Raw genomic sequence first — 23,187 nt, 5'->3', positions numbered from 1 at the left:
GGTACCGAAAAAATGGATCAGATGACTTCTTGCTTCTCTCTTCCGATGATGGTGACGACGCGTTCCCCAAAAAGACATGCAATGTTGCCGCGTGAGCGGACTTAGATTCCCATCTTTCTTTTGCAGGTTTCTTGTTGTTGTCCTGTTCCCATTTTTTGTTGTCCTCCCATCAAACAAGCAGCTCCATACAAAATACGCACATGTTTTCGAAACAAAGCCGAAAAAAACAGTAGCATCAAAAAAGAGCTTGGGTAGTCCATCCATACGTCCATTCCGTCCTTACATCCATCACACTATACATGCCAAAAGCAACGAATACAAAAGCCAAACATAAACTTCAGGGGGTAGTAGAAACGAATCAAAACGCTTGAAGGAGAAGGTTAGAAATCAATGTCGTGTCTTTCTTTTCATCAACTACTGCTGCCTCCTCTCGAGTGCAGTTTGAGTTTCTCCATGAGCTTGCCGATCGTGATGCTTTCCTGCAAGTCGAGGAAGCCGTGGGGTTGCTGTTCGAAGAAGGTGAGGACGACCACGAGCGCTCTCCGCGCTTCTTCGGGCGTTGTTGGGGGAGGGGTGGTTTTGGCGTCGTCGTGCGGTTGGAACTGGTGTTGTTGTTGCTGTTGTAGTATGTGCGCGGGGAGAGGGGGTGGCCGCATCGTGTCTGAGGGTGTTACGGTGGGTGGTCTGTCTTCGGGTTGGTTCGAGTTGACGGCTTCGTCGAGGCTGACCATGGGGTCGGGGGGTTCTTCCATGGGTGAGTCGAGGGCTGTGGTGTTGATGTATTTTGGTGTTACGGCTTCCCCTGAACTGGCCATGTACTGGTCTAATAGAGGGAAGGTTTGACTTCGCGGTCGATGGCTGTTGGTGTTTGTTGTCGTCGCTGGGAGGATGGGTCGTGCTGTTTGAGGGACGAAAGGTGAAGGTGCCGTTCCTGAATCTGGAGTGAAGAATGGTGAAGTTGGACTTATGGGACCGGGTGAGAAAGACGATGGTGCCGTGTCTGTGAAGGCGCTGTTCAATGAATTCGTACTCTGTGAGTGGAATGGCCCATGTCTGCTGCCGAAATCGAGGTAGCTATCCGGACTTTCGTTCTTCAGGCTCTCGTGACTCTGTGTGCTGTGTAGTTCCAATGGTGACGGTGAACCTATACCTGAAGGTGAAACGGGTGAAGTGTCGCCAGGAGTGTGAGATGAAGAAGCTGCTGCAGATGCTCCATCTTCATCTGCAGCTAGAGAGGCTTTCCGCGATCGCGCACCCATCAAGTTGTTCTTGAGTTTGAACTTCTCGATCCAGCTGGAGCTTAACGCAACGTGGTTGTCGGGGCTTGTCGTGGTCGCCGAGAATGCGCGCGCCTTCTCACGGATAAGATCGTCTGAAAGTGGGTTGCCTTTCTTCTCCTACGACAATTGTGAGCGGATGTGTCACCGAACATCTATTGCTCAAGATCATACCTGATTCTTGGCCCAGACAGCAAGGGCTCGTTCGATGTCAGGAGACCGTCCTTTGGCGCGCTTGATGGGTGATCGCGAGCCATCGTCCTGAAACAGGTACTTCTCCTTTTGACGTAGCACCTTGGACACCGTACTGCGTTCCAACGTTAGTATGGGAACTCCAATCATCGTCTCGATCGTGTTCCATCGTACCTTCGTTCCACACCAAAGATGGCTACGAATTCGTCAGCGCGATCGATCAACGGCTCAAATCGACACCCAACTCACCTCCGATCTCTGTCTGCTTGCTGTTCGGGTGCTCCTCTGCGTACTGACACATTCGCTTGCGGTCCATATCGGTGAGCGTCTTTCGAGGCGTCGATGTTGACCTTGACGACGTCGCCGAGACGGGCGTCTGCAGCGGACCTATCGACATTGGCTGGATGGGTTGAACTGGTTGAGGGAACATCGGTTGGTAAGGGGCTGAGTGGGCCTGACTGTTCAACATTGATGGCCATTGCGGCATAACGAGTGGTTGCAACTGTTGATGCATGGGTCGTTGCTGCATGCTGCTGCTGAAGGCGCTGGGCTCCATGGGGATCTGAGGCGACGAGAAACTGAATCCCGAGTACTCCTGTGCAGGCGTGCCGTGGTGAGAGTGCGGATAGACGTGCGGACTGGGGCCCCAGTGGGTTGGCGGGGACGATCGATAGGCGGCGTTGCGCTCATCGTCGGCCATGGCCTGGGTCGAGGACAGGCACGGCCGGGTTGGAGCGTCAGGCTGCGCGGACAGGCTGCAGACACGCTACACAGGGCGGAGGAGGTGGCAGCAGCAGGACAGAGACTCGCGCGCAAGTGCCGCAGGCCGTACACGCTGTGGCTTGACGCTTATGGCGGCAGGACGGCGCCTGCAGCGGAGCAGAGGGACGGCGGGCTCGGAGCGCATACAGGCGTGGCAGCAGGTGCAGCAGCTTCAGCAGACGACAACAGACGTAGGAACATGCTGCGCGGGCCAGCAGGTACACAAGTCTAGAGGATGGGTGTCGTTCACAGCAGCGGCGGCGGCGGCGGTGGTGGGACAGGGTCGGGAAGGGAAGGTTATAGTTATATGCAACGGGCGGGCCCCGGGCAGCGCGCAGGTTGCAGGAGGAACAGCGAGCGTGAGAGTGAGGCAGATCAAGAAGTGAGGGCTGCGGAGGCGTGGATCTCTAGGTTGGGCCATGGCCCGGGACGGCGCGCTGGGGGAAGACCGTGAGCAGCCCTGCGTCGCCATCGCATCGCATCGCGCGCATGGACGGCAACCTTGTCGCGGCGACGGTGCTGGCCGAGGCTGCCCAGTCGACGACGACGACGGCGATGGGGCTAGCAGGAGGATGGATGGGTGCTGCTGGGTGGTGGTGTCACGCAGCGGCAGGCCCAGGGCCGAAACAGCTGGCACGGCCGCGGTGCATCCCTCATCATCCTCACCTACCGTCTCCAGCAGCAGCAGCAGCAGCAGCAGCAGCATCGCACCGGTCCACTCCACTTGGGCAGACGCAGGCAAGCAGCAGGCCGGCCGCAGCATCGCGACCGAAACATGGCAGTCGAATGAGCGGCGCTGGCAACTGGTCCGCCTGCATGACGCTCGGACTAGCGATCCCTCCCTCGACCCTCGCCCTGCGACCAGCTAGTGCTGCACAACACTCTTCCAGTGGCAGCCGCCAGCCGGGTCTTTGCGTCTTCATTGCTCCAGTGTCAGAAACGGCTCTCGTGCTCCACGCGAGAATAGGCACGCCTGCCCATTGTTACCTCACCTCACCCATTGTTGTTGTTTTGGGGGCATGTTCTGAACACGAAAGTGATCATCGCTTCCGAGACAGACGCCTTTCCCCTTCGCGTCGCGCTGCAGCCCACGCCTAGCGCCCAAGGCACGCACAAAACCGGGCATGCGATTGGTCGCAATTCCTCAAAATCGACCAATCGACGGCGTCGACGGGCCTCAACGTTCTCTGCCGGCCGCCGACGCCGCTGTTGCTGCACCTCCACCGTCTCCGAGTCTCACCATGTCGTTGTCGCGCGGGGGCAGCCAGAACGTCCAGGCTCGTCTCACACGGATCGGCAGCGGCGCGCAACCGCGATTGTCGTTTCAGTTTAAGTGAGACGAGCAGCAGAAAGGTTATTCCAACTTCGTGTGCTGGGAATCTTGATCCGAGAAATTGCGACGTCGTCGTGGTGCTGGCGGTGACGCTGGGGAGTGAAGATAGAGGAGAATTCGATGCGTGTCTCGGTATCGCGGCGCCGAATCTAATCTCGACCTCAACCCCCGCGCTCGAAATAACTAGGCGCTCCTCACTCATTCACCCACGAAGCTACCAACATCTCTTCCACCTCTGCCGCCTCTCGTTGGCCCATGCCCTCTCTACTTCCTTCTTCGGCCAACTCTAAACTGATACTGACTATTCTCTACTCCTCCACGCTGCGTAAGCTGTGGGACATACGCTCCTTTGCCCACCCCATGACCACCACGACCAACCGCGAGCTCGACATCTATCCTCGAGCTCGCCATTTGCTCCTACTGCGCTGCCGTTGCAGGGATGGTCAAGGAACGACTCTTGCATCCCACTCGCTGCCTCGTCCTCGACGTAGCCCAGACGTTAGACCGCCTCATCTTTGCGCTGCTTTGCGCTGGCCGCTTCTGGATGGGCTCCGAATCGATCTACGGCCTGCTCGATGGACGTTTGCCAGCGACATGCGAAACATCGTCCGTCAATCGTCTCTTCTCGCCCGCCATGCAGTACGAATTGGGCCAGGATAGCTATGCTCACGTTGCACACTAGTTTCAGGGATCAACCTATCGCGGGTTCAAAGTACCGAATCCAACACATGCTAGCAGCTGCACTCCAACCGATTAATTTAGATCGAAGGATGACGTGCGAGCAGCGTTGCCGTGGTAAGACCACTCTACACCACCCCGGGACCGTGCAACAGCGGAAGCGAGGCCATCTCCCGACTGACTCTTGATCCTGTTCGCGCAATCAAGACAATACAGTTCAGCGTGGCATGCTGCTGTTTCAGAAAAGATGCCTCTTCGAATGCCCTGATGCTGTCGGTGCCGAACAGAATTCTGCCTGGCGTGCGCGCATTGGTCACGGTCCGATCCTTATTAGCGACGACATCGACGCCGGTCGTACGCCGCCTGACTCCTGGTGGCCTATAGAGTCGTGAGAGAAGCCTTCGAATCGATCAATCGATCAACCTTACTATTTTCGCAGCATTCGACCCGCTATCTGGCCTATTGAATTTGCTATTCTCCGATGCCAAAGGCTTGCGGCTGCTCGGTGACACGATTGGCGTACTCAAGCCCAAGAGTTTAAACGGTGTCACCTGGCCTGGAACATCTCTTGCGCGACCTGACCTGTCTCATGGAGTCAGACTGGCGATGATGATTTCCTGCTGGCCTTGTTGATCGTCAATCGAATACGGTATCTTCCAAGAGGTGTGCAACATGTCGAGTCATTGCAAAAGGCAGCCTGGACCTTTCCACTGCTGCCCAATGTCGCGGCAATCCTTACCAATCGCCAATCTGCCGTAGCCATTACACAGGATGATTGTTTGACGATTCTTCAACCCCGAGGCACCGCAATTCGACATCAGGTTTGCATAGGCTGGAAACGCAAGCTATCAAGCCTGCCGCTTGTCGGGCGAGTCATTCGGATCCTGGCCGACTCCACCTCGACTGCAGGCTACATGATGAGGTCCTTCGCAGCGGGCTTCTCTCCGTCTTTGGTTTCGAAACAAAGTCAACCTTGGAGGGCGGTACTGACATCAAGTAACCCCACAAGCACCGCCGTCACCCATTACACCCTTCATTACTAAACCATGCCTTCCAGTTGTCGCTCCTACGTTCTCCTTGCTTCGAGTCTCGTGGGCAATCGAGGGGTCAGCTTTCAAGATCAGGTTTTCAAATCAAACCAGATATGGTTGTTGAATCACACCGAAAAGTCAATGCGGCGTTTCATTTCGCATACGAACGATTGTCCACGGAATCCGAAAAGGCTGATCAGCCGATCTCCAACACAACGCCATTTGTCCATGTGCGTGGCCTGCGATCCTTCTCTCCATGTTGATGATGAATCAATCTGGATCCCCATCGATACGTCCAATCTGCGAAGAACGGGATCCCCAACACCAACACCACCGCTAAAAGTACATCAAGGAGTGAAAAGCAAAGTCATTGAATCGTCAGGTCCGGTCGCCGGCCCCGAAGGCCTCCTCACATCTTCACACCGAGCTCGGAGTAGAAGTGGCATTGCGAGACATGTGTCTTCTTGCCAGTCTTCTCATCGAAGATATGACAGCCGTGCTTGGCGGCGTTGGGAGGCTGGCGATCGTCAGCGATGCGTCGTCGAAAAGCGATTGCCCTATGTGGTCATACTCACAGTGTACAGATGCAGACTGACGGCAACTTCATCCTTACTCGGATTGCAGATGCGATGCAGCCCCAGGCTATCACTCATGTAAGTGACCTGTTCCTGTTCATACGTGGTTTCCTTTATGACCGCGAGCTCTTTCGGCCCCATCAGCTGCGTTCGCGCGGAGCAGGTATGCTGCGTGCTGGGATACAGCGAGTCTGGTGCCGTGGCACAACTGGTCGGGTTATCGGCCCGTTGGCAAGGCCAGCCGTAGAGCGTTTCAGTGAGTGAGCCCTTCAATATCTTCATGACGCAATGCGCGTTGGCATGGTCGTGGATGGGCGAAGCTTTGCCGGGCGTCCAGACAAGAACGAGCTACGAACAGTTTTTTGTTAGTACGAAAGCGAAAGCTAGTCGTGCTATTTCTTTATGGAGGTGTGGTAGCGGATACTTTTTGACGTGGCCATGGGAGGCCTGGCATGTCGAAAAGGTTCAAAGACGCAGGTACAGAAAGGTAGATGGTGAACCTTTTTCAGAAGGGAAGAACAAAGTCTTGACAGTCGCTAACAATAGCGATTGAAATTTGAAAGAGAAAAGAAATAGCTGATGGTAGAAAGCAAAAGCAGTTGTCGACTCACCAGATTAGCCTTTCCATTCCCACGATCGACGAGATTCCGCGTGTACGCTCTGCTATGGTCGGCGAAGGCGTATTGGGACCACTCGTGCTCGACGGATCGGTAGTCGAGCATCGCCTTTTTGAGCTCGTTGACGTCGACACCCGCGCTGTCGATGCCGTTGCTGGGGCCGAGGATGGCGTTGATTTCTTGGACGAGGTGGTGGAAGGCGTCTTCGGGGACGGGCGAGCCTCGGGCGGAGTCGTGAATTGATGCGGGTTTGGAGGTGGAGGTGGTGGAGTGGGAAGCCATGTTGATGGATGAGTCCATGGTGGTTGGAAAGAAGGTCAAGCTTGCAGCGAGAACGAGGATATATATCTCTTTCAGTGGTGAAGCACGAAAGAATGGCAGAAAAAAGTTTGCGCAGAGATCGTGCTCGATGAAGTTGGAAGAGTCGTGATGGATTGCGAGAATGTTTGCAGCGTTCACTGTTGAGGCAGCTGTGAAGCTCACAAGAAGACCGAGAGGAGGAACGACCAACACCGGAGGGGAGGAGGGCAGGGTGAGCAAGTATTATCTGTCCCCAACAGTACCGAAATCACGGGAGCCATCCATGTTGAGCAAGCAAGCAGCAGCAGCAGCTCCATCGCTCAGCCGCCCGCAACCGACCTTGAGCCACGCAATACACACACGAACATCATCCCATCCACCAGTCCCATCGAGACAAGATCCGTTTTGACTGCGTCCGCGATAACGTTTCATGGTCACTTCGGCAAATCGATGCTCAGAGCGACCGTCCGGTGAACCATTTTCCTTTTCGTTGCATTGCAGGATGCGGTGCCGGGCGTGCGTGTGAGACGTGGCGGTCTACCGCGAGGGAATGTGTCAGGTTCTGAGAGATGGTGCGAATTGCTGCCGACGAGCCGGGAGATATCGCGGGTGTGGCCGAGAGAGGGACGTCAGATGGTGATACTCAGAGCCCCTTCAGCTGGTAAATAGCAGTCAATTTATACGGTCGCCGCTTGCCATGGTCAGATTTTGAATGCTCCGAGATGTTGAAAAGACTGCTATTTACAGCCTTGTCCGGTCACGTGGAATGGCGTGCTCAAAATGATGCTCAAGACGGAATGATTTGGTGGTAAATCAACTATAAACCAACGACACCTCCTCTCGCACGCCCAAATATTGCCTGTACGACGCCGACAAAGGCACACGATCCCCACGAAATAACATTCCAGCGATCGCAGCACATCATAGCGATTACCGTGGACGTAAAGATTGTTGCTGGGAGATTCTGAGGCGCACGTGACTACCTCCAGATTTCGTCACAGCCTCGCCCGGTTTCTCTTTCCTCTAATACTTTTCGACGACCACCACGACAACCACAACACATATACGATCTCTCTGGACTCAGCAAATTCAACTAAGACTGCCAATCTGCTGATTCAGCAAAACAAGCTCGCCGTCACGACTTCGGCAGCCCCAAACATCCCAATCGACCTCCACAACCGATTTTCAGCCTCCCCCCTTCTATTCCTCCATCATGGCGACCACCGTGGACAAAATCAAGGGGATCGAGGAAGAGATGGCCAAAACTCAACGCAATAAAGCGACGTCCTTTCACTTGGGGCAACTTAAAGCCAAGTTGGCGAAGCTCAAAAAAGAGTTGCTCACTCCCACGACCGGTGGAGGCGGCGGTGGAGTTGGATTCGACGTTGCGCGTACTGGTGTGGCCTCTGTCGGCTTCATAGGGTTCCCTTCAGTGGGTAAATCGACCCTGATGTCGCGGCTCACAGGCCAGCACTCAGAAGCGGCTGCATATGAGTTCACAACCCTCACGACTGTCCCCGGCCAGGTGGTCTACAACGGAGCCAAGATCCAGATTCTCGATCTTCCTGGTATCATCCAGGGTGCGAAGGATGGCAAGGGAAGAGGTAGGCAGGTCATTGCCGTCGCCAAGACATGCCATCTCATTTTCATCGTCCTCGATGTGAACAAGCCGCTCACGGACAAGCGGGTCATTGAGACGGAGTTGGAGGGCTTTGGCATTCGCATTAACAAGCAGCCGCCGAATATCAAGATCACAAAGAAGGACAAGGGCGGCATTTCCATCACCACCACACAGACGCTGTCTCACATCGACCATGACGAGATCAAGGCTGTGATGAACGAGTACCGTATGGCCAATTGCGACATTGCTATTCGATGTGACGCGACTGTCGACGATCTCATCGATGTTATCGAAGCGAAGAGTCGAGCCTACATTCCTGTCATTTACGCGCTCAACAAGATTGACGCCATCAGTATCGAGGAGCTGGATCTTCTTTACCGTATTCCAAACGCTTGTCCCATCTCTTCAGAGCATGGCTGGAACATCGACGAGTTGCTGGAGCAAATGTGGGAGAAGTTGAACTTGCGCCGGGTGTACACCAAGCCGAAGGGAAGATTACCGGATTACACTGCACCAGTCGTGCTAAGGAGCACAGCTTCTACGGTCGAGGACTTCTGCAACTCCATCCACAAGACCATCGTCGATCAGTTTCGAATTGCTATCGTCTACGGCCGCAGCGTGAAGCATCAACCTCAGCGAGTCGGTCTGAGCCACCAACTGGAGGACGAAGACATCATTACGATTATCAAGAGATGAGAGCACCTTTACTACGACTTGTGGAACGAGCTCCAGCATGTTGGATGGGGATTGGGGACGGTGGAAGCTCACCTCAGCGACGACGGCGCAAGCGACCAGCCGACTTGGCGGGGGAAACGGCCTGTTCAGGACGTCTTACGCATGCACGAGGCGAGCAAGGTGCAAGCATGCAGATTGCCGAGCGCACACCGCGGGACAGGACCAATGTTCTTGCAGAAATGGTTGGCCCTTATCGAGCGAGTGGTCGTACGAGACGACGACAAATGCTCAACGGTGACGACGCTGGCCGACTTTGATCTGCGCAGCTTCGCGCTGTGCATTTGGTGAGCACCGTCGCATGGAGCGCGTGATGAACTCGTCTCTCGGCAGCAATACGATGGAATGAGCAACGGTAGAACAGAGCTGCAGTCTTGTACTTGGTCAGCTGACGGAAACACTAAAGCTGCAATACAAACGACTTTCAGCAGATGTAAGAAGCATTTTCATTCGCGATCCGTGTCTCTCCTGTCTGAAGCCAATCCGCGGCAGCATTTTCTTGATCCTGATCCAGACAGTTCTCTGTTTGATTCGTTCATCACATCACAACAGCCACATGATCGTCCATGTACTTCGAAATATCACCCAGGAAACAAGCGGCGATGATGCTGATAGACCCGAACGCAATGCTGACCTAGAACATGGCGATTAGCCCTGCGCAACATCTGACATGGACATACGGTGGCTCTTACAAGATACACATAAACATACGCCTCAGCATACGCAACCTGCCCGGCATACACGATCCCCTCATGAGCGCCAGGGACGCCGACGACACCCGGCAGATCCGCAATGCGATCGATCAGGGAATCGGCGGTGAGCTTGATGGCTTCGCCGATGATGGTTTCGTTGGTGATGTTCAGCTGGAGCATCATTCATCCGCCGATATGTGTCTGCGGATATTGTTAGTATCGATGAGGAGTTGGGTGGTTTGGGGGAGGTACCGTGGCTTTTGGGACGAATTTTGATACAAAGACGTTGTAGTAGACACAGTCTGTTGATGGCTTGTTAGCTGGTGGTAGAGTTGGGCGAGGGAGTTGTGCTCACAGCCTATGCTCCCGCCTATTACGCGGATTGCTAGTGTGAGGGCGGCGACGGTTGCGATGAGGTCGTCTGGGCAGATGATGGTTGCTGCCAATAAGTCAGTACCCGCCCGCACTGTCTTCGAGCATGCACACTCACTGATAATCGACGCAGGAACCACGATCCCGCCAATGCCCAGACCAGCCAGCGTCAGCAGTCCCCAGAGCGTACCCATATTATCGACTTTGGCGACGGCAAGAGAGCCACACCCTGCAGTCATCAACACAGAAGAAACAATCATGAGTTCCTTGTTATGTCCACGGAAGACGGAAAGCAATACTAGAACGATAACCGCCCCGCCCATGATGCCGAATCCAACCGGGAAACCGCGAAGTCCCACACCAACGGGATCGTGTCCGTATACATTGAAGGCTTGCGTGGGCCAGAACATCAAGATGGAGAAGAAATTCGCTCCACTAATTGCAGTTATGACTAGCAAGAGGCCAATCGTCCGTGGCTCTTGTCGAAGACGGCAAGGGAACATGGGGTATGGTGCGTAGCCTTCCCAGATCACAAATGCGACCAGCATGGCGGCGCCGAGAATTAAGGGGGCGAGGACGTGGGCGCTATCCCAGTCGTATTGGTAGCCGCCCCATTGAAGGCCCATCTGAGTTCAATGTCAGTCGTAGCTACGACGAAGATTCACACCGATACTTCTCACCATGAAAAGAAGCATGCCGCCAATACTCAGCAGTCCACCGATATAGTCGATCTGGCCAAGGACCTGCCGTCTGGACATCCCCTCGCTATTGACACGAGGCGGAGGGAAGTAGAAGAAGGCGATCATGAGGAGTCCCAGGAAAGCCCAGATGCCGCAGATCAGACCCAGCCATCGCCAGGAGGAGTAGTACGCGATCAGCTGGCCGTACATCACACTCGGGACGAAGGGTACGATGGTGAAGATCAAGACGGCTACGTACGCGCCGCGCTTGCTCGTGGGTGCGAGTTCTGAGGTTGCGGCGAGGGCGGTGAGTTCGTTGATACCTGCGTTGCGTCAGTATTGTTTGAAAGAATGAAGGGGGATTTGGATGCGGAGGACTCACCCGCCCCAACCCCAGCGAACACCATCCCGCAGATGAAATAATTCATATCATGCACAGTCGAACACACAATCATGCCCAGCACCAGGAATCCCGCCCCGATCAACGCGACCCAGCGCCTTCCTATCAGATCACTGATGGACCCGACGAAAGGACACACCGCCGCCAACGACAAGAGATTCGCCAACACGAACCACACCCAGCGATCCGTGCCGCCGATATCTCCGTAGATGTACGGAGGGACTCCGCCGAAGAGGTAGACGGGGATTTGGGAGCCGGTCCAGAGGAACGCCATGGCGATGAGGCTCATCATGCGGGCGAAGGTCATTTGGGGTTGGTCGGTGTGGGCTTCGACGTCGGCATTCTTCTCGTAGGAAGGGGTGTGGCTTGGGGGTTGGGTTTCGTTCGTGGGGAGTTCTTCGATGTGGGTCATTTCGGGTTTGTCGAGGGGTTGGGGGTTAGGGGAGGTGTCTGGATGGATGGGTCAGTGTATCGATCTCAAGGATTTTTATTTCTCTGATGTGAGAGTTTCTTACTTGAACTTCCATTATGGGATGTTTCTTTAGTCTCTGCCATGATGGGCTATATTTCTCGCTATTCAAATTCGAATATGACCTTCCTGATGTGAAAAGAGCAGGTATGTATCCAAAGCAAAGAGACTTCCACTGAACTCTAAAAAGCAAACAACCAAGCCCACGACGACGAACGACATCCGAGTCAACTCCTTGGGCGAAGTGCACAACTTGGGGTGTACTCTCGGCCTGGGCGAAGAAGGCTCTGGGGTATACCCGTTGGCCGGGGCGGAGAACCCTGTCGCGACGTGCATGGTCGCGTGGAAAGTTGTTTAGATCCTTCTAGGTTTGCGGTTGCAGGGGGTTTGCTGGTTGATGTTGGCCGGAATCGTTTGCTCTGGACTGCTGGGTTGCATACGAGAAATCCACGGACACCTTGACTGTCCGTCAGATAGGGGTAAGATGGCGGAGATCGGTATGCAAGTCGTACAGGTTCGATAGCAATCAAGATGATGAGCATAGAAGCTGTAAGTTTGCAACCTCTAACGGGCAAGTAGTCTCTATGGCTTGTGGCAAGAGCAATCGTCACTGCTCCAAGTTCGGCCACTGCTTCTACCATCCAGATGTTCCTCCCCTTATTGCTCCTGTCCTAAAAAGCACCAGACGAAACGTGTCCTGCTGTCGACCCAGTTGTTCGTCGAGAACTTCTGTTCGAGCCCCGCCAATCGCTATGCATCGAGGCGCAGTAGCAAGTGGATATCTACCATGTGCAGATCGCCAGCTCCCAAGAGCGTCAAGCAAAGACGTAATCAACCAAGGCTTGGTTGATGGGGAAAGGTCTGGGGAAGTGGAGACACCTGTAGAGTAAGATTGAATACATCAAAGATACAGTGCTATGAATACTTCTCGCGAACTTAGAATATAGTCATAGCATCTCCTCGACTACGGCTTCGTCTGCTGAAGCTGCAGGCCGGGTAAGCTACTCCGATCTTACCGATCACTCGGACTGAGCTGTGGTAGGTAGAAGGACGATCTCGGGCAGCTCTGGGTGCGTGAAGATGCTGCTATGTCGTACGAGTCGGCAAAGTCGAGTCATAGCGACTCAGGGTGGTTGAGGCAGATGCATCACGGTATGGCTACAATCTGAGTTGTAGCCAAGCACCACCATCAAACGAAGACATTGGCTTGGAAGTACATTGACACAAAGAAGAGATTGAGAGGAGCTGTTGTCGACTTTTTTTGGTCTTTTCGTTTCTATCATAAAGTAAAAATTTCGTTTAGGGTCTTTAATCGCCCTCATTAGTCCTTAGTCAAAAGCATCATCATGGAGCAAAGCCATCCCAATCATTATCATCCGCTCGTCATCATCATCCCCAAAGCAATCCATGAAACCCAAACCAAAACGCCCGCAGACCCAGAAAACTTTTCGAACCCCCAATCATCAAACAATCCCAAGCAAAAAAGCATCCTCGCAACCAATGCAGCGTAGCAATCCCAAGTGTCAATGCGTCCCTGATAGCTCCAACCCAAGAAGGGCGGCCATATGAGTGAGGGTCGATTGAAAGCACTGCGGTAGATGTCGCGCCAAATGTCGTTCTGAGCTCCAGCTGTGATGTAGCCTGCCCATGAACTGGACAAATGGAAGAGTCGGTCATCCCTGAGCTCCTGCCTGAAAGGCCGGCCCAATATTTGTGTGTGGATGACTGACTACCGCAGACGTTCGGTGCAGATGCTCATCACTTCGGAGGTGCTGTTGGCGCGGTTGGTCCAGCGAGTGTCGTAAAGAAATTTATTCATGTCGCGCCCCCAAAAAACCCCCAGAAAACTCCTTTGCGCCTTTTAGTTTCAAACTCTCGTGTGTTGCACTTCGGTCTATGCAGAGCTCTCGTTGCTCGCTGGCATGGTCACTCATGCGGGCTCGGAGATGATGGCAAGATCTATCGCGCACGATGACCGCGAGTCCTGTGAGCGGGCTTCTTGCGGTTGTTGGTAGATCTCCTCAAAGATGCACCGTTTGACTCAGGGATGAACGAGAACGGATTGCTGTTTTCCGCCTCTGGAGCATTTGGATCTGGTGCATGTCGCGATGAAAACATCTGCGGAAATGTCGAGGTGTTGTCGGCGGTTGCGGGTGAGACATGTGGGAAGTTGAACGTCTCGGGATATTTCGTAGCATCGTTTCCAACAGGTCCAGCCTGAGAGGGTTCTCGTGTGACTGCTGGTGAGACATGAGGGAAGTTGAACGTCTCAGTCTCAACCTTGGCTCTTGCTGGTGCAGTCATGAATTGCTCGAACACTGCTGCACATACGTCCACGTATGCTTGCGATGTTGCTTCATCTGCCATGCGTTGAGCTAGTTGATGCTCATCCGCTTGAGTCTGCAGGCCCGCAACTGTCTGAGCCTCCTGTCGCACAATGGCCAGTCGCTCGATCTCTGTCTGCCAGGCGTCCACATGCTCGTCTCTGACAAAGTGCGCGAAGTTCTTGCCTGGGAACAGTAGACCGTGAGTGACGAAACGCTTATGGTCAGCTTCAGGAAGGACATATGTCCCACTGATATCGATCAGCCATTGTTGCCGCTCTTCTCGGAAAGCCTCATCAAGCGCCGCGTCGGTCTCGTTCTGCAACTCCGCATCATCCTTGTGCTTCTTTTCGTGGGCCTTGATATCTTCGTTCTTGGCCTGGATGGCGGCGTTCCTGGCCTGGATGGCGGCATCCTTGGCCTTGAGATCATTGTCCTTGGCCTCGATGGTCTCGTTGAGTCCCTTAATATGCTGGTTCATTGACCCAGCAGTGCCGCACCAGTACTGGACCCATGTAAGCGTGGAGTCCATTGCCTTGTAGAGAGTGGACAGGTCGTCTTCACTCATGACTTTCTCGGTCTGCCACTTGGTGAAAGAAATATTCAGATCCTTGATATCATCTGGCGATCTCGTCCATTCTTTGCTTGTCGAAGCTGCCTTTTCAATCTTGATGGTGGCCTGGCGATCCTTCGTAGCTTCGAGCTCTTGCACCTGAAGCTTCATGGTGGAAACCTGTAACTTCAATTCGCTGCACTGTTGAGCCTCGGTGCGTGCCTGCTCAAGTTCGTGTTGCGTAGTCTGCAGCTGGTTCTCACGGGCATCCTTCTCAGCCTGCACACCTGCGATGCTCTCTTCCAAGCCAGCAATCTTCTTCTTCGATTCTTCAAAGGACAGTTCCTCCTCTCGGAGCTCACGGAGCTTGTTATTGCTTCGCTGGATCTCATCTTTGGCGGTGCGGACATGGAATTTGACCATGCTCAAGCCTTGGCGAATCTTCTTGTCTTCATCCTTGCTTTGAGCCAGTTGCTGGTGGATTTGTCTGCGAGATGCTTCCGTGGTACGACGCTCATCGAGCGCCTTCTGTCGACTTTGATCGGCGAAATGAGCCTTTGCCTCCAATACCTTGAGCTCCTCTTTCTTCGCTTGCACTTTCTCGGAGATATTGACACCAGATCGCTCGAGTTTCAACTCATGACGAGTCTGCTTCAGCTGGGCTTTCAGTTGAGCGATCTCGAAGTTGTCGAGTGCAATTTGCCAGTCTCGGGATGCAAGTTGGTCGTCTTTCGCTGCCATGGTATCTTGAAAGTCCTGTTCGCGACAGCCGAGGAGATGTGCAGTGCGACGTAGCTTGTCACGGTCCGTCTCGTCTTCATCTTTCCCAAAGGCCGAAGTGTACAGATACGTCAAGACGAGCTCGAGAAGATAGTAGGCCAAGAGGTAGCCGCCCTGGGAGCCGTGCTGATTGCCGATGATGTAGACGAGGGAGCGAGAGAAAACAGTGGCCACCTTGAAGGCGGTGCTGCCTCGAGTCAAGCCCAAGCTGCGACGGAACGGGGCAGAGCAAAACAGCGCCTCCAACTGCGCCAAGAGAGCATCCCAGAGGGCGAAGACGAGCTGGTATCCCAGCAGCTTGAGGTCTGACCAGGCCGGCACGGCCGTGGTCGACGTGGTGGTGTGGTCGAGAGCCGGGGAGAAGGGCGTCTCGCTTGGTGGTGATGGTGCCGGACACTCGGCCGGAGTGAGCGGCGGGAAGATGCCACACCTGTCGGTGGGCAGGGAGGACGAGGAGGGCGCGGCAGGGCTTGGTGCGAGCGGCGCAGAGAGGTTGGCGGCCTCCTGCGCCCTCGAGGGCGTGGTCTTGCCGAACCAGAAGGCGCTGACGCCGAGCAAGACGGTGGTGAGGCCGGCCAACAGGCCGACCCCCTGACCTGGGTGATGACCGGGTGGCGCCGCCATCTCCGCAACTCTCGCTCTCTCAATGCTGTGGTGGTGGTTGGTGGTGGCGTGGTGGTGGTGCCGTCGGCAGAGAGAGTTGGAGGTGGGTGTGTTTGAAGAAGCGGAAGCGGGCGACTTATGTAGGCGCGGGCGCAGCACTCGAAGTGAGCTCACGGAGAATGCCGCTGTAAGCGAGTCAAATGGGAAGGCGCGAAACACATTCACCGTGGGGTCAGCAAACGAGTAACCCGCGAGCGGGAGCGGCATCGACCAGGATGGAAGCTTTGGACATTCACTCGCCGCGCTCACCTGCCACCGCGGCGCGAAGGTAGCATACGTCACTCTCAAACGGACTCGACGTAGCTTATTGGTCCGCAATGGGGGAAGCAAGCGCTGCGCAGTAGTCCATTTCGTTCCCCTGGCCATTGGACTTGCGGATTCCCATCTGCATGGTGACCAGAAGGCTAACACGCACACCTATGCCACATAGACGCGCGGGGAGCACCGGAATACGTCCTAGGGTCGCGATATCATCTTTCCTATACCCCATCAACCGCGCCTAATCTTTTTGAGACTGCGCGTCTTCAGGTCGGGTCGTAATCCGTGAATGCGCGCACCGCGCCATTGATCTTTAAGTCTCATTCTATCTCACATCGTTGGGCATTCCAACTTCCTTCGTTTCGTCTCCATTGGCATCCTCCATCGTCGTCAGTTCGAGATACGGGTTCAGGGTGATGTCCTGAAATCTTTCTATTGAGCTGCCTGGGCGGTCCCAAACATCAACTGAACAAACACAGCACGACAAATCGATGTGGAGATCAATTTTGCATGCCAAAAGTATACTATTATGGTCAAAGAGTTCAATATAAAGAAGAACAAAGGCCGTGAAAGAGCAGGGCTGATGAGGTGAGGTCGGGACAGCCGGCTGTGAAAGTGCCGACCAGCAGCTTGCCGACAGGGTTCAGTAACCACACCAACAGAGGCCCACGACCGTGACGAGGTAATCGAAAAGCTACTCCACTCTTGCTCGCCGTCATCAAAAGCGGCTGCGTAGGTCAGATTGCTTCTCGTCCTGACAAGAAAGGCGAAGAACAACACCATCAAACAATGAGCCAATACTCCGCCGCCGTTCCTGGCGATGGCCAGGTGAGACCAGAGATCAAAGCCTACTTTGAGCAGTTCTACAAGGTCTCAGACACGCCGGATGGCCATGAGACCTACGCGGATTTCTTCACGAAGGATGGCAAGCTCATAATGGGGTCTAACACTGTCGAAGGACGGGATGGTGAGTCCTAAATGCGACTCCGAGAGCAGCGCTTCTAATCATTCGAAAGCTATTATCAAGATGCGCCATGGCATGTGGGAGAAGGTAGCGAAACGTTCGCATAAGCCTAAGCAACTGTATGCGTTTGGTTCAGGATCAGACGATATCATGTTGTTTGGCGATGTCGGCTACGAGCTTAAAGATGGGAGGAGCACGACTTTAGAGTGGGCAGCCCATGCGCACTTCACCAAGGCAGAGGGTGAGCTCAAGATGGATTTCTACCAGGTCTACTTGGTAAGTTGAGCAGATTTCTTATGCTCAGGTCGAGAACGTATGGCTGACTGCGTGGTATAGGATACTGCAGCCATGTCCAGCGCCAAATAGCTCTTTTATATTCCAACGAATGCCAATGGTGGAGCAATGCTCTGCTCTTGTCGCCGCTCTTCGTTCATGTTGGCCAGCCAGGCGAGGAGACCCTGTCATATTAACTGTCGTCTACGACGAAGCATTTGACGAACGTCTCGTTGTGTTGAAGGTAATTTCTTGCCGCTCCTGTGCGGAGATTCCAGTCGCCCTACTGCTCTTGTCGGGTAACATGCGTTGCACTATGCTCTTCGAACGAGCAGTGAAAGGGCCACGTCAGGAGATATAAGGATATGATAGTGGTCGCAGTAACGCCGAAGACGAACGTCGAGGTAGAATACCTCGTGTATGGGCAGCATAGTCTTTCATTTACAAAGACATAGGAGAAGTTCTGCTGTCATCCTGCACTCAATGATACCTCCGCCGTCTTAGGTTCTCCACCTCCCAAGCCACTCCGTGACCATTCTCTGCTCTTGCCTCTACTTCGCAACAACCTTCTGCTCCGCCTTCTCAGCAGCCTTCTCCAGGTCCTTTCCCTCCTGCTTGGCCGCCTTCTTGACCTCATCACCAACTGAATCGCCCTTCAAACTTTGCTGGTACATGAGTACTCTGGTGGTTTGGGTAGCTCCAACGCAGAACAGGAGGAAGTTGACACTGGCCAAGAACAAGTTTCGGGGCTTGATAACGAAGCACCATCTGGTCCAGATAAGGCCGGTGGCCATGAGAGCGGCGTTTTGCGAGATAGAGAGCTGGTCGGCGGGACGGGCGAAGTCGGCAGCACCAGCGAGGACGAGACCCCACTGTGGGAAGGCATAATTGTAAGCCAGAGTTCATGGATAGATAGTCTGATATGAGGGGTACGCTCTTCTTACCTTCATGATGGGAGCCCAGAAATGCACCGTCTTTGGGCCAACGGGAGAGTTCCAGAGCTTGGAAAAGGCAGACTCATTCTTGGTGGCCTCACCAGCCTCTGCGGCGGTGGACTGCATCCTCCGTTGTGCGAATCGAGCATTGTTGTTGAGCTGCTGGCGGAAGACTGGCTGGCGGAAGGCGTTGGCGGCGCGGAGGCCGAAGCGCGCGGACATTTTGACTTGTGTTCGTCCTGGAGCCGGTAGAGTATTGATATGCGCTTCGGCCGGTTCAGTTCAGTTGGCGTGGTTGAGCGTGGTAGGTGGTCCTGTTTCGCGGACCTCAGCAAAGTGACGAAGGCTTCGGGGACAAGGGAGAGCGGAGACCCGCCAAGGATTGCTGCTGACTACATGTCCATTGGTCTTGACTTCTGGCCTTGCAACAGCTCGAATCGCATCACTGGAAATACTTTATCTCGTGTCGCTTGATTCTGCTGTGTCTTTGGGACTTCTGGAGCCAACATGTCGGGCAAATATGCCTTCACCAAGACGCTGAAGGAGCTGCGATTCCTCCACTGCCAGACCAGCGAGCACTCCAATGCCGTCCGGTGAGAGCCACTGAACGACAGGTCAAGACCACTGCTAATTAGCTGCGTACATCAGATCATTCCTTACCCGCGCCTATCCCACGATGAAGAAAAACAACCCGCACACCCCAATCATGATCCGAGAAGCGATGGGAATCGAGCCGAGAGTATATGCGCGATATGAGTACGGAAAGGAGAAGTTCGCAGATTTGAAGGGTAAGTCTCAATGTTCGAAAGCTCATGGACAAGAATCTGACTGGAGGCAGGACTTGACGACAAGGCGATTGAGGAGAAAGTTACGAGTCTCGCTCAGGGACAGCAATAACACTGCACGAGTAGGCCAAGAAGCAAGAGCAGGATGTGTGCTTTGTGTACATATGTACAATACAAGGAAGAGACCAAAAGATGAACATGATACCCTTCGCAACAAGACCTGTCGTGTGGCTACATCTCTGTCCCGTGCCTGCTCATGAGGTAGGCACGTTCAAGAGACCGCTGATATTGTCCTGGCAGCCATTTTTAGGTGCTCCCGTACATCTTATCGATCTTACTGCGTGACGCGATACACGAAACACGACCCAGCTAGGACACACGCACCTTCAAAAAGGTCTACCAAGATTGGATTCAGAGAGTGCTGCATTATGTGGCCGCTGCAATCTCGCCAAAACGGTACTGGGCCCAAGACATACTTCCCTGCGGCAGTGTCCAGAATCTCTTGCCTTCCTCGTCATGGGCCGCGCCACCCGCGATGTGAATTGGAAGCAAGTGCTCAAATGTTGGATGAGCTCTCCTGGCATCTTTACGATTTAAGAGCTCCTCCATCGCTTTCTGGCGTGCTTCTGGCGGCTGTTCTACTGCATCCTTCAACGCTTGGTCAAAGGAATAGGCGTACTCTGTTGCACCAGGCCTTCCCATGGTGCGTCCCAAGTCCTGAAGGTGGGTCAGCGACTGACTGATGGTTTGTCAAGGGACCTTTCTGGAGTCTATACTCACACGCAAGTTGTGTACAGCCATACCGGACGCTATGATCAGGACGCCATCTTCACGCAGCGAAGCAATGGCCTTGCCCAGCGCATAGTGCATGTTCGGATCTTCAATGTCAAACAGCGATACCTGGACGATCGGCACATTCAGGGGATTCTTCTCCGGGTCGAAAGCACATTTGAAAGGGGCAAAGACGCCATGATCCAGCCCTCTTCGCACGCCTTCTGCCTTGATGCCAGCATCTTGCAACAAACCGAGGACCTTCTCAGCCAGTTCCGGGCTTCCTTTATTGGGGTATTGAAATTCGTAATAATGCGCCGGGAAGCCGTAGTAGTCGTATATCAGGCCTTGGGACTCGGCGGTGTTGACTTCGATGGTATCTCGATACCCTTGCCAATGCGCGGAAAATACGACTACAGCTTTCGGCTTGACCTTTTGCGTTATCTCACGGCCGATTTCCTGGAGCTTGCTATACGCTGGATGGTCGTAATCTTCCATGATGCTAAGATGACACAGTCAGATGCAATGCTGGTTAACGACAGCTCTGGATCTTACTTTGGACCGCCGTGGGAGAGGAAGTAAACAGGGGTTCGGGCCATTGTTGCGTTGGTCGCAACCTTTTGTTTTGAGGTCAGATGCGTTGACTTATTTGGAGGGCTCGTCGATCCTGAGGCTCTCAAAGGGGTCAGAAGTCGACTGAGTTCTTGTCGAAGCGTAGATCTCGAGTTCGAAAGCAGAACGGCAGGGAGTGAAGCCACAATGAGCCCAACGACGAGGATCTTGACCCAGGGAAACGTCTGAGGCATCAGCAGCTGAACATGTACTTGGAGTGTTGATATACAGATCATCAAAGCCTCTAGAACCCCATTTGACATTCTACAGCTACTTATTAGTGGGCTTTGTCAGAAGAATGCGGTGATTTTGGCGCCTTCTATTCGAGATCGCCGAAGCCACGGAAACATTCCGTCGTGCAAGTGACGTTTGGCCTTGGAACTTCGACCTCATTCCAACCCATTGTCAATGCCAATCTAGAGTCGCCTCCGAGAACCGATCACTACTTCGACAGCATACTTCATAATGTCGAGCGCCGCAGCGATCGTCGTTCCCGCCCTCAAGCGGCACACGAGCACCGTCATTGTGGCCCACGGCCTTGGGGACAGGTGAAGCTCCCCCCTTCGCCGAGACCATTGAGTATGGACCTGGGTTGCTAACAAAGCCAACAGCGGCGCAGGATGGTAAGCATGTCCTAAGACTGCGCGACATCTGACCTCCTGCTCACTCATCATCCCAAAACAGGGCCTTCCTGGCTGAGGAGTTCCGGCGCAAATCGATGTTCCCCGAAACCAAGTTCGTCTTCCCTAATGCCCCCAACATCCCGATTACTGTCAACATGGGCATGCGTATGCCTGGCTGGTACGATATTGCGGACTTCGGCGACCTCGCCAATCGAAGCGACGATGAGGCGGGCGTTTTGAGGAGCCAGAAGGTCTTCCACACGTTAATTGAGGACGAGATCAAGAGCGGCATACCCACTGAGAGAATCGTGCTCGGAGGATTCAGCCAGGGTGGTGCGATGAGTCTGATGGCTGGTATCACCAACCCAACCAAGCTCGGTGGCATCTTTGGGCTGTCGTGTTACCTGCTCTTGCAAGGCAAGATCAAGGACCTGGTACCTGCCGACTCGCCGAACCAGAAGACGCCGATTTTCATGGGACATGGTGATGCAGATCAAGTGGTGAAGTACCAGTGGGGAATGATGACGGCGGACAAGCTGAAAGAGTGGGGTTGGGACGTGGACTTCAGAACATACAGAGGGCTACCACACTCGGCGGCGCCGCAGGAGATTGAGGATCTCGCACAGTACTTGCAGGCCCGGATTCCTGAGCAGGGCGACAAGGGTAGTGGCAGCCTATGACTGCCGCCCTGGATTGTGAATGGAATGAGCAAGGAGCCCTATGATGCCGGAGAGATCAAGCTGGTCCTGGGAATGGTAGGGTTATGCATAATATGGGTACTGACGGTAGCATTCTGGAGGAAGCTGAGACATTGATCCTCGCCTCAGGACTACCTACGACGATACACACAGCGAATAAAGAAGAATCTCACATGCTTGCGCTCGCCCCGGCTCCCATGATACACCCATTGAACTCGAAGTAATCCTCCCAGTAGTCCTCCTGGACCTGCTCTCGATCGAGAATCTCCCAGTCTCGATCTTCCTCTGCGCCATCGTCCTCCACTACAACCCACTTCTCTTCCTCCTTTCGCCGCTGTCGCTCTTCGTAAAGGATCGTCCTCTTCGATTGCCTAGGCCTCAGCTGTTCGGCTTGCTGTCTTGCCTGCTGCACGGCCTGCTCCTTTTCATCGTCTTCCGTGGCCAGACAGAGGTTCCCGTATTCATCATCAAATTGGCATGTGTCCTGAGCCCACGGTCAGTCATCTGCTGATGCTGAAGCCTCGAGCATGGACTTACCGGCACAACACCATACCCATCCTCCTCATGATCATACTCCCCCTCCGCAGGAGGCTTCACCTCCAACCCATACCTCATGTGTGTCCGACACCTCTCGACTTCCGCCTATGATCAAAACCAAATCAGCAAACAGCTCGCATATCTCAAGCCTCGTATCGCACATACCAGCTTCTTCCTCTCACACCTCCGCGTCTGCTCCGGTAGATAACTCGGCACGCACGCATTCCCATGTGTCCGCATCCTGAGCAGAACCTCCCTGGACCCTTTACTCGGTCCGCGGAAGGTGTAGCCGGGTTTGATGAACGGCCAGGAGTGTACGACGGCGAAGGAGGCGTCGTCGCGGAGGAGGAGAGTTTTGCTGGTTGGGCAGGTGAGGGGGGAGTTGGCGTCGAGGTCTTGGTGTTGGTGGGCGGCGTCGTTGCATGGGGTGGTGGCGAAGATGATGAGGAGTTCGGGGGTGAGGATTGGGATGGTGTATGTTTTCATTGTGGGTGGGCGGCTGTAAGCGTTGGTACATGGAGAGGTCTGCAATGGTGGTGGTGGTGGTGGGTGTGTTGCGCTGGAATTGTTCAAAAGCGGAAGTTGAACTTTGACGAGGTCGTTAACATGTGAAGATGGTCTGTGCACGGAAAAGCGTTTGGCGTCTAGGAGCGGCTCAAATTGGCCGGCGAGTTCCGTGA

The 23,187-nt window shown here is 54.2% G+C and overlaps 11 protein-coding genes across 11 annotated transcripts; 4 read left to right on the top strand and 7 right to left on the bottom strand.

The window, feature by feature from the left end:
* Positions 1–410: 410 nt before the first annotated feature.
* On the bottom strand, positions 411–2,169 carry M409DRAFT_60974 (uncharacterized protein; the record flags this gene model as incomplete). Its single annotated transcript, XM_033814626.1, has 4 exons — positions 411–1,397; positions 1,452–1,584; positions 1,644–1,665; positions 1,719–2,169. 4 exons carry the CDS (start codon positions 2,167–2,169, stop codon positions 411–413), a joined length of 1,593 nt encoding a protein of 530 aa, XP_033660163.1.
* Positions 2,170–5,682: 3,513 nt separating this feature from the next.
* On the bottom strand, positions 5,683–6,747 carry M409DRAFT_71159 (uncharacterized protein; the record flags this gene model as incomplete). Its single annotated transcript, XM_033819049.1, has 4 exons — positions 5,683–5,790; positions 5,849–5,959; positions 6,047–6,196; positions 6,460–6,747. 4 exons carry the CDS (start codon positions 6,745–6,747, stop codon positions 5,683–5,685), a joined length of 657 nt encoding a protein of 218 aa, XP_033660162.1.
* A 1,231-nt stretch (positions 6,748–7,978) lies between these two features.
* On the top strand, positions 7,979–9,082 carry M409DRAFT_30277 (uncharacterized protein; the record flags this gene model as incomplete). Its single annotated transcript, XM_033809849.1, has 1 exon — positions 7,979–9,082. The coding sequence occupies one exon, from the start codon at positions 7,979–7,981 to the stop codon at positions 9,080–9,082; it is 1,104 nt and encodes a 367-aa protein (XP_033660161.1).
* Positions 9,083–9,656: 574 nt separating this feature from the next.
* On the bottom strand, positions 9,657–11,674 carry M409DRAFT_71157 (uncharacterized protein; the record flags this gene model as incomplete). The annotated part of the gene is made up of 7 exons (XM_033819048.1): positions 9,657–9,752; positions 9,811–9,981; positions 10,063–10,112; positions 10,166–10,249; positions 10,301–10,808; positions 10,863–11,185; positions 11,245–11,674. 7 exons carry the CDS (start codon positions 11,672–11,674, stop codon positions 9,657–9,659), a joined length of 1,662 nt encoding a protein of 553 aa, XP_033660160.1.
* A 2,016-nt stretch (positions 11,675–13,690) lies between these two features.
* Positions 13,691–16,012, bottom strand: M409DRAFT_30275 (uncharacterized protein; the record flags this gene model as incomplete). Its single annotated transcript, XM_033809848.1, has 1 exon — positions 13,691–16,012. The coding sequence occupies one exon, from the start codon at positions 16,010–16,012 to the stop codon at positions 13,691–13,693; it is 2,322 nt and encodes a 773-aa protein (XP_033660159.1).
* A 1,086-nt stretch (positions 16,013–17,098) lies between these two features.
* On the top strand, positions 17,099–17,639 carry M409DRAFT_60969 (uncharacterized protein; the record flags this gene model as incomplete). Its single annotated transcript, XM_033814625.1, has 3 exons — positions 17,099–17,276; positions 17,326–17,549; positions 17,610–17,639. The coding sequence occupies 3 exons, from the start codon at positions 17,099–17,101 to the stop codon at positions 17,637–17,639; spliced, it is 432 nt and encodes a 143-aa protein (XP_033660158.1).
* Positions 17,640–18,097: 458 nt separating this feature from the next.
* On the bottom strand, positions 18,098–18,703 carry M409DRAFT_71155 (uncharacterized protein; the record flags this gene model as incomplete). The annotated part of the gene is made up of 2 exons (XM_033819047.1): positions 18,098–18,418; positions 18,491–18,703. The coding sequence occupies 2 exons, from the start codon at positions 18,701–18,703 to the stop codon at positions 18,098–18,100; spliced, it is 534 nt and encodes a 177-aa protein (XP_033660157.1).
* A 285-nt stretch (positions 18,704–18,988) lies between these two features.
* On the top strand, positions 18,989–19,378 carry M409DRAFT_30272 (uncharacterized protein; the record flags this gene model as incomplete). The annotated part of the gene is made up of 3 exons (XM_033809847.1): positions 18,989–19,074; positions 19,130–19,269; positions 19,320–19,378. The coding sequence occupies 3 exons, from the start codon at positions 18,989–18,991 to the stop codon at positions 19,376–19,378; spliced, it is 285 nt and encodes a 94-aa protein (XP_033660156.1).
* A 314-nt stretch (positions 19,379–19,692) lies between these two features.
* Positions 19,693–20,636, bottom strand: M409DRAFT_71153 (uncharacterized protein; the record flags this gene model as incomplete). The annotated part of the gene is made up of 3 exons (XM_033819046.1): positions 19,693–19,983; positions 20,047–20,539; positions 20,593–20,636. The coding sequence occupies 3 exons, from the start codon at positions 20,634–20,636 to the stop codon at positions 19,693–19,695; spliced, it is 828 nt and encodes a 275-aa protein (XP_033660155.1).
* A 478-nt stretch (positions 20,637–21,114) lies between these two features.
* On the top strand, positions 21,115–21,952 carry M409DRAFT_30270 (uncharacterized protein; the record flags this gene model as incomplete). The annotated part of the gene is made up of 3 exons (XM_033809846.1): positions 21,115–21,197; positions 21,261–21,272; positions 21,334–21,952. 3 exons carry the CDS (start codon positions 21,115–21,117, stop codon positions 21,950–21,952), a joined length of 714 nt encoding a protein of 237 aa, XP_033660154.1.
* Positions 21,953–22,139: 187 nt separating this feature from the next.
* M409DRAFT_30269 (uncharacterized protein) lies at positions 22,140–22,993 on the bottom strand (the record flags this gene model as incomplete). Its single annotated transcript, XM_033809845.1, has 3 exons — positions 22,140–22,454; positions 22,508–22,612; positions 22,673–22,993. 3 exons carry the CDS (start codon positions 22,991–22,993, stop codon positions 22,140–22,142), a joined length of 741 nt encoding a protein of 246 aa, XP_033660153.1.
* Between the last annotated feature and the right edge of the window lie 194 nt (positions 22,994–23,187).

This window comes from Zasmidium cellare (assembly GCF_010093935.1).
Source record: "Zasmidium cellare ATCC 36951 unplaced genomic scaffold M409scaffold_62, whole genome shotgun sequence".
Taxonomy (NCBI): Eukaryota; Fungi; Ascomycota; class Dothideomycetes; order Mycosphaerellales; family Mycosphaerellaceae; genus Zasmidium; species Zasmidium cellare.
Note: the sequence above shows the minus strand (reverse complement) of the source record. Positions and strands in the feature narration are given on the sequence as shown.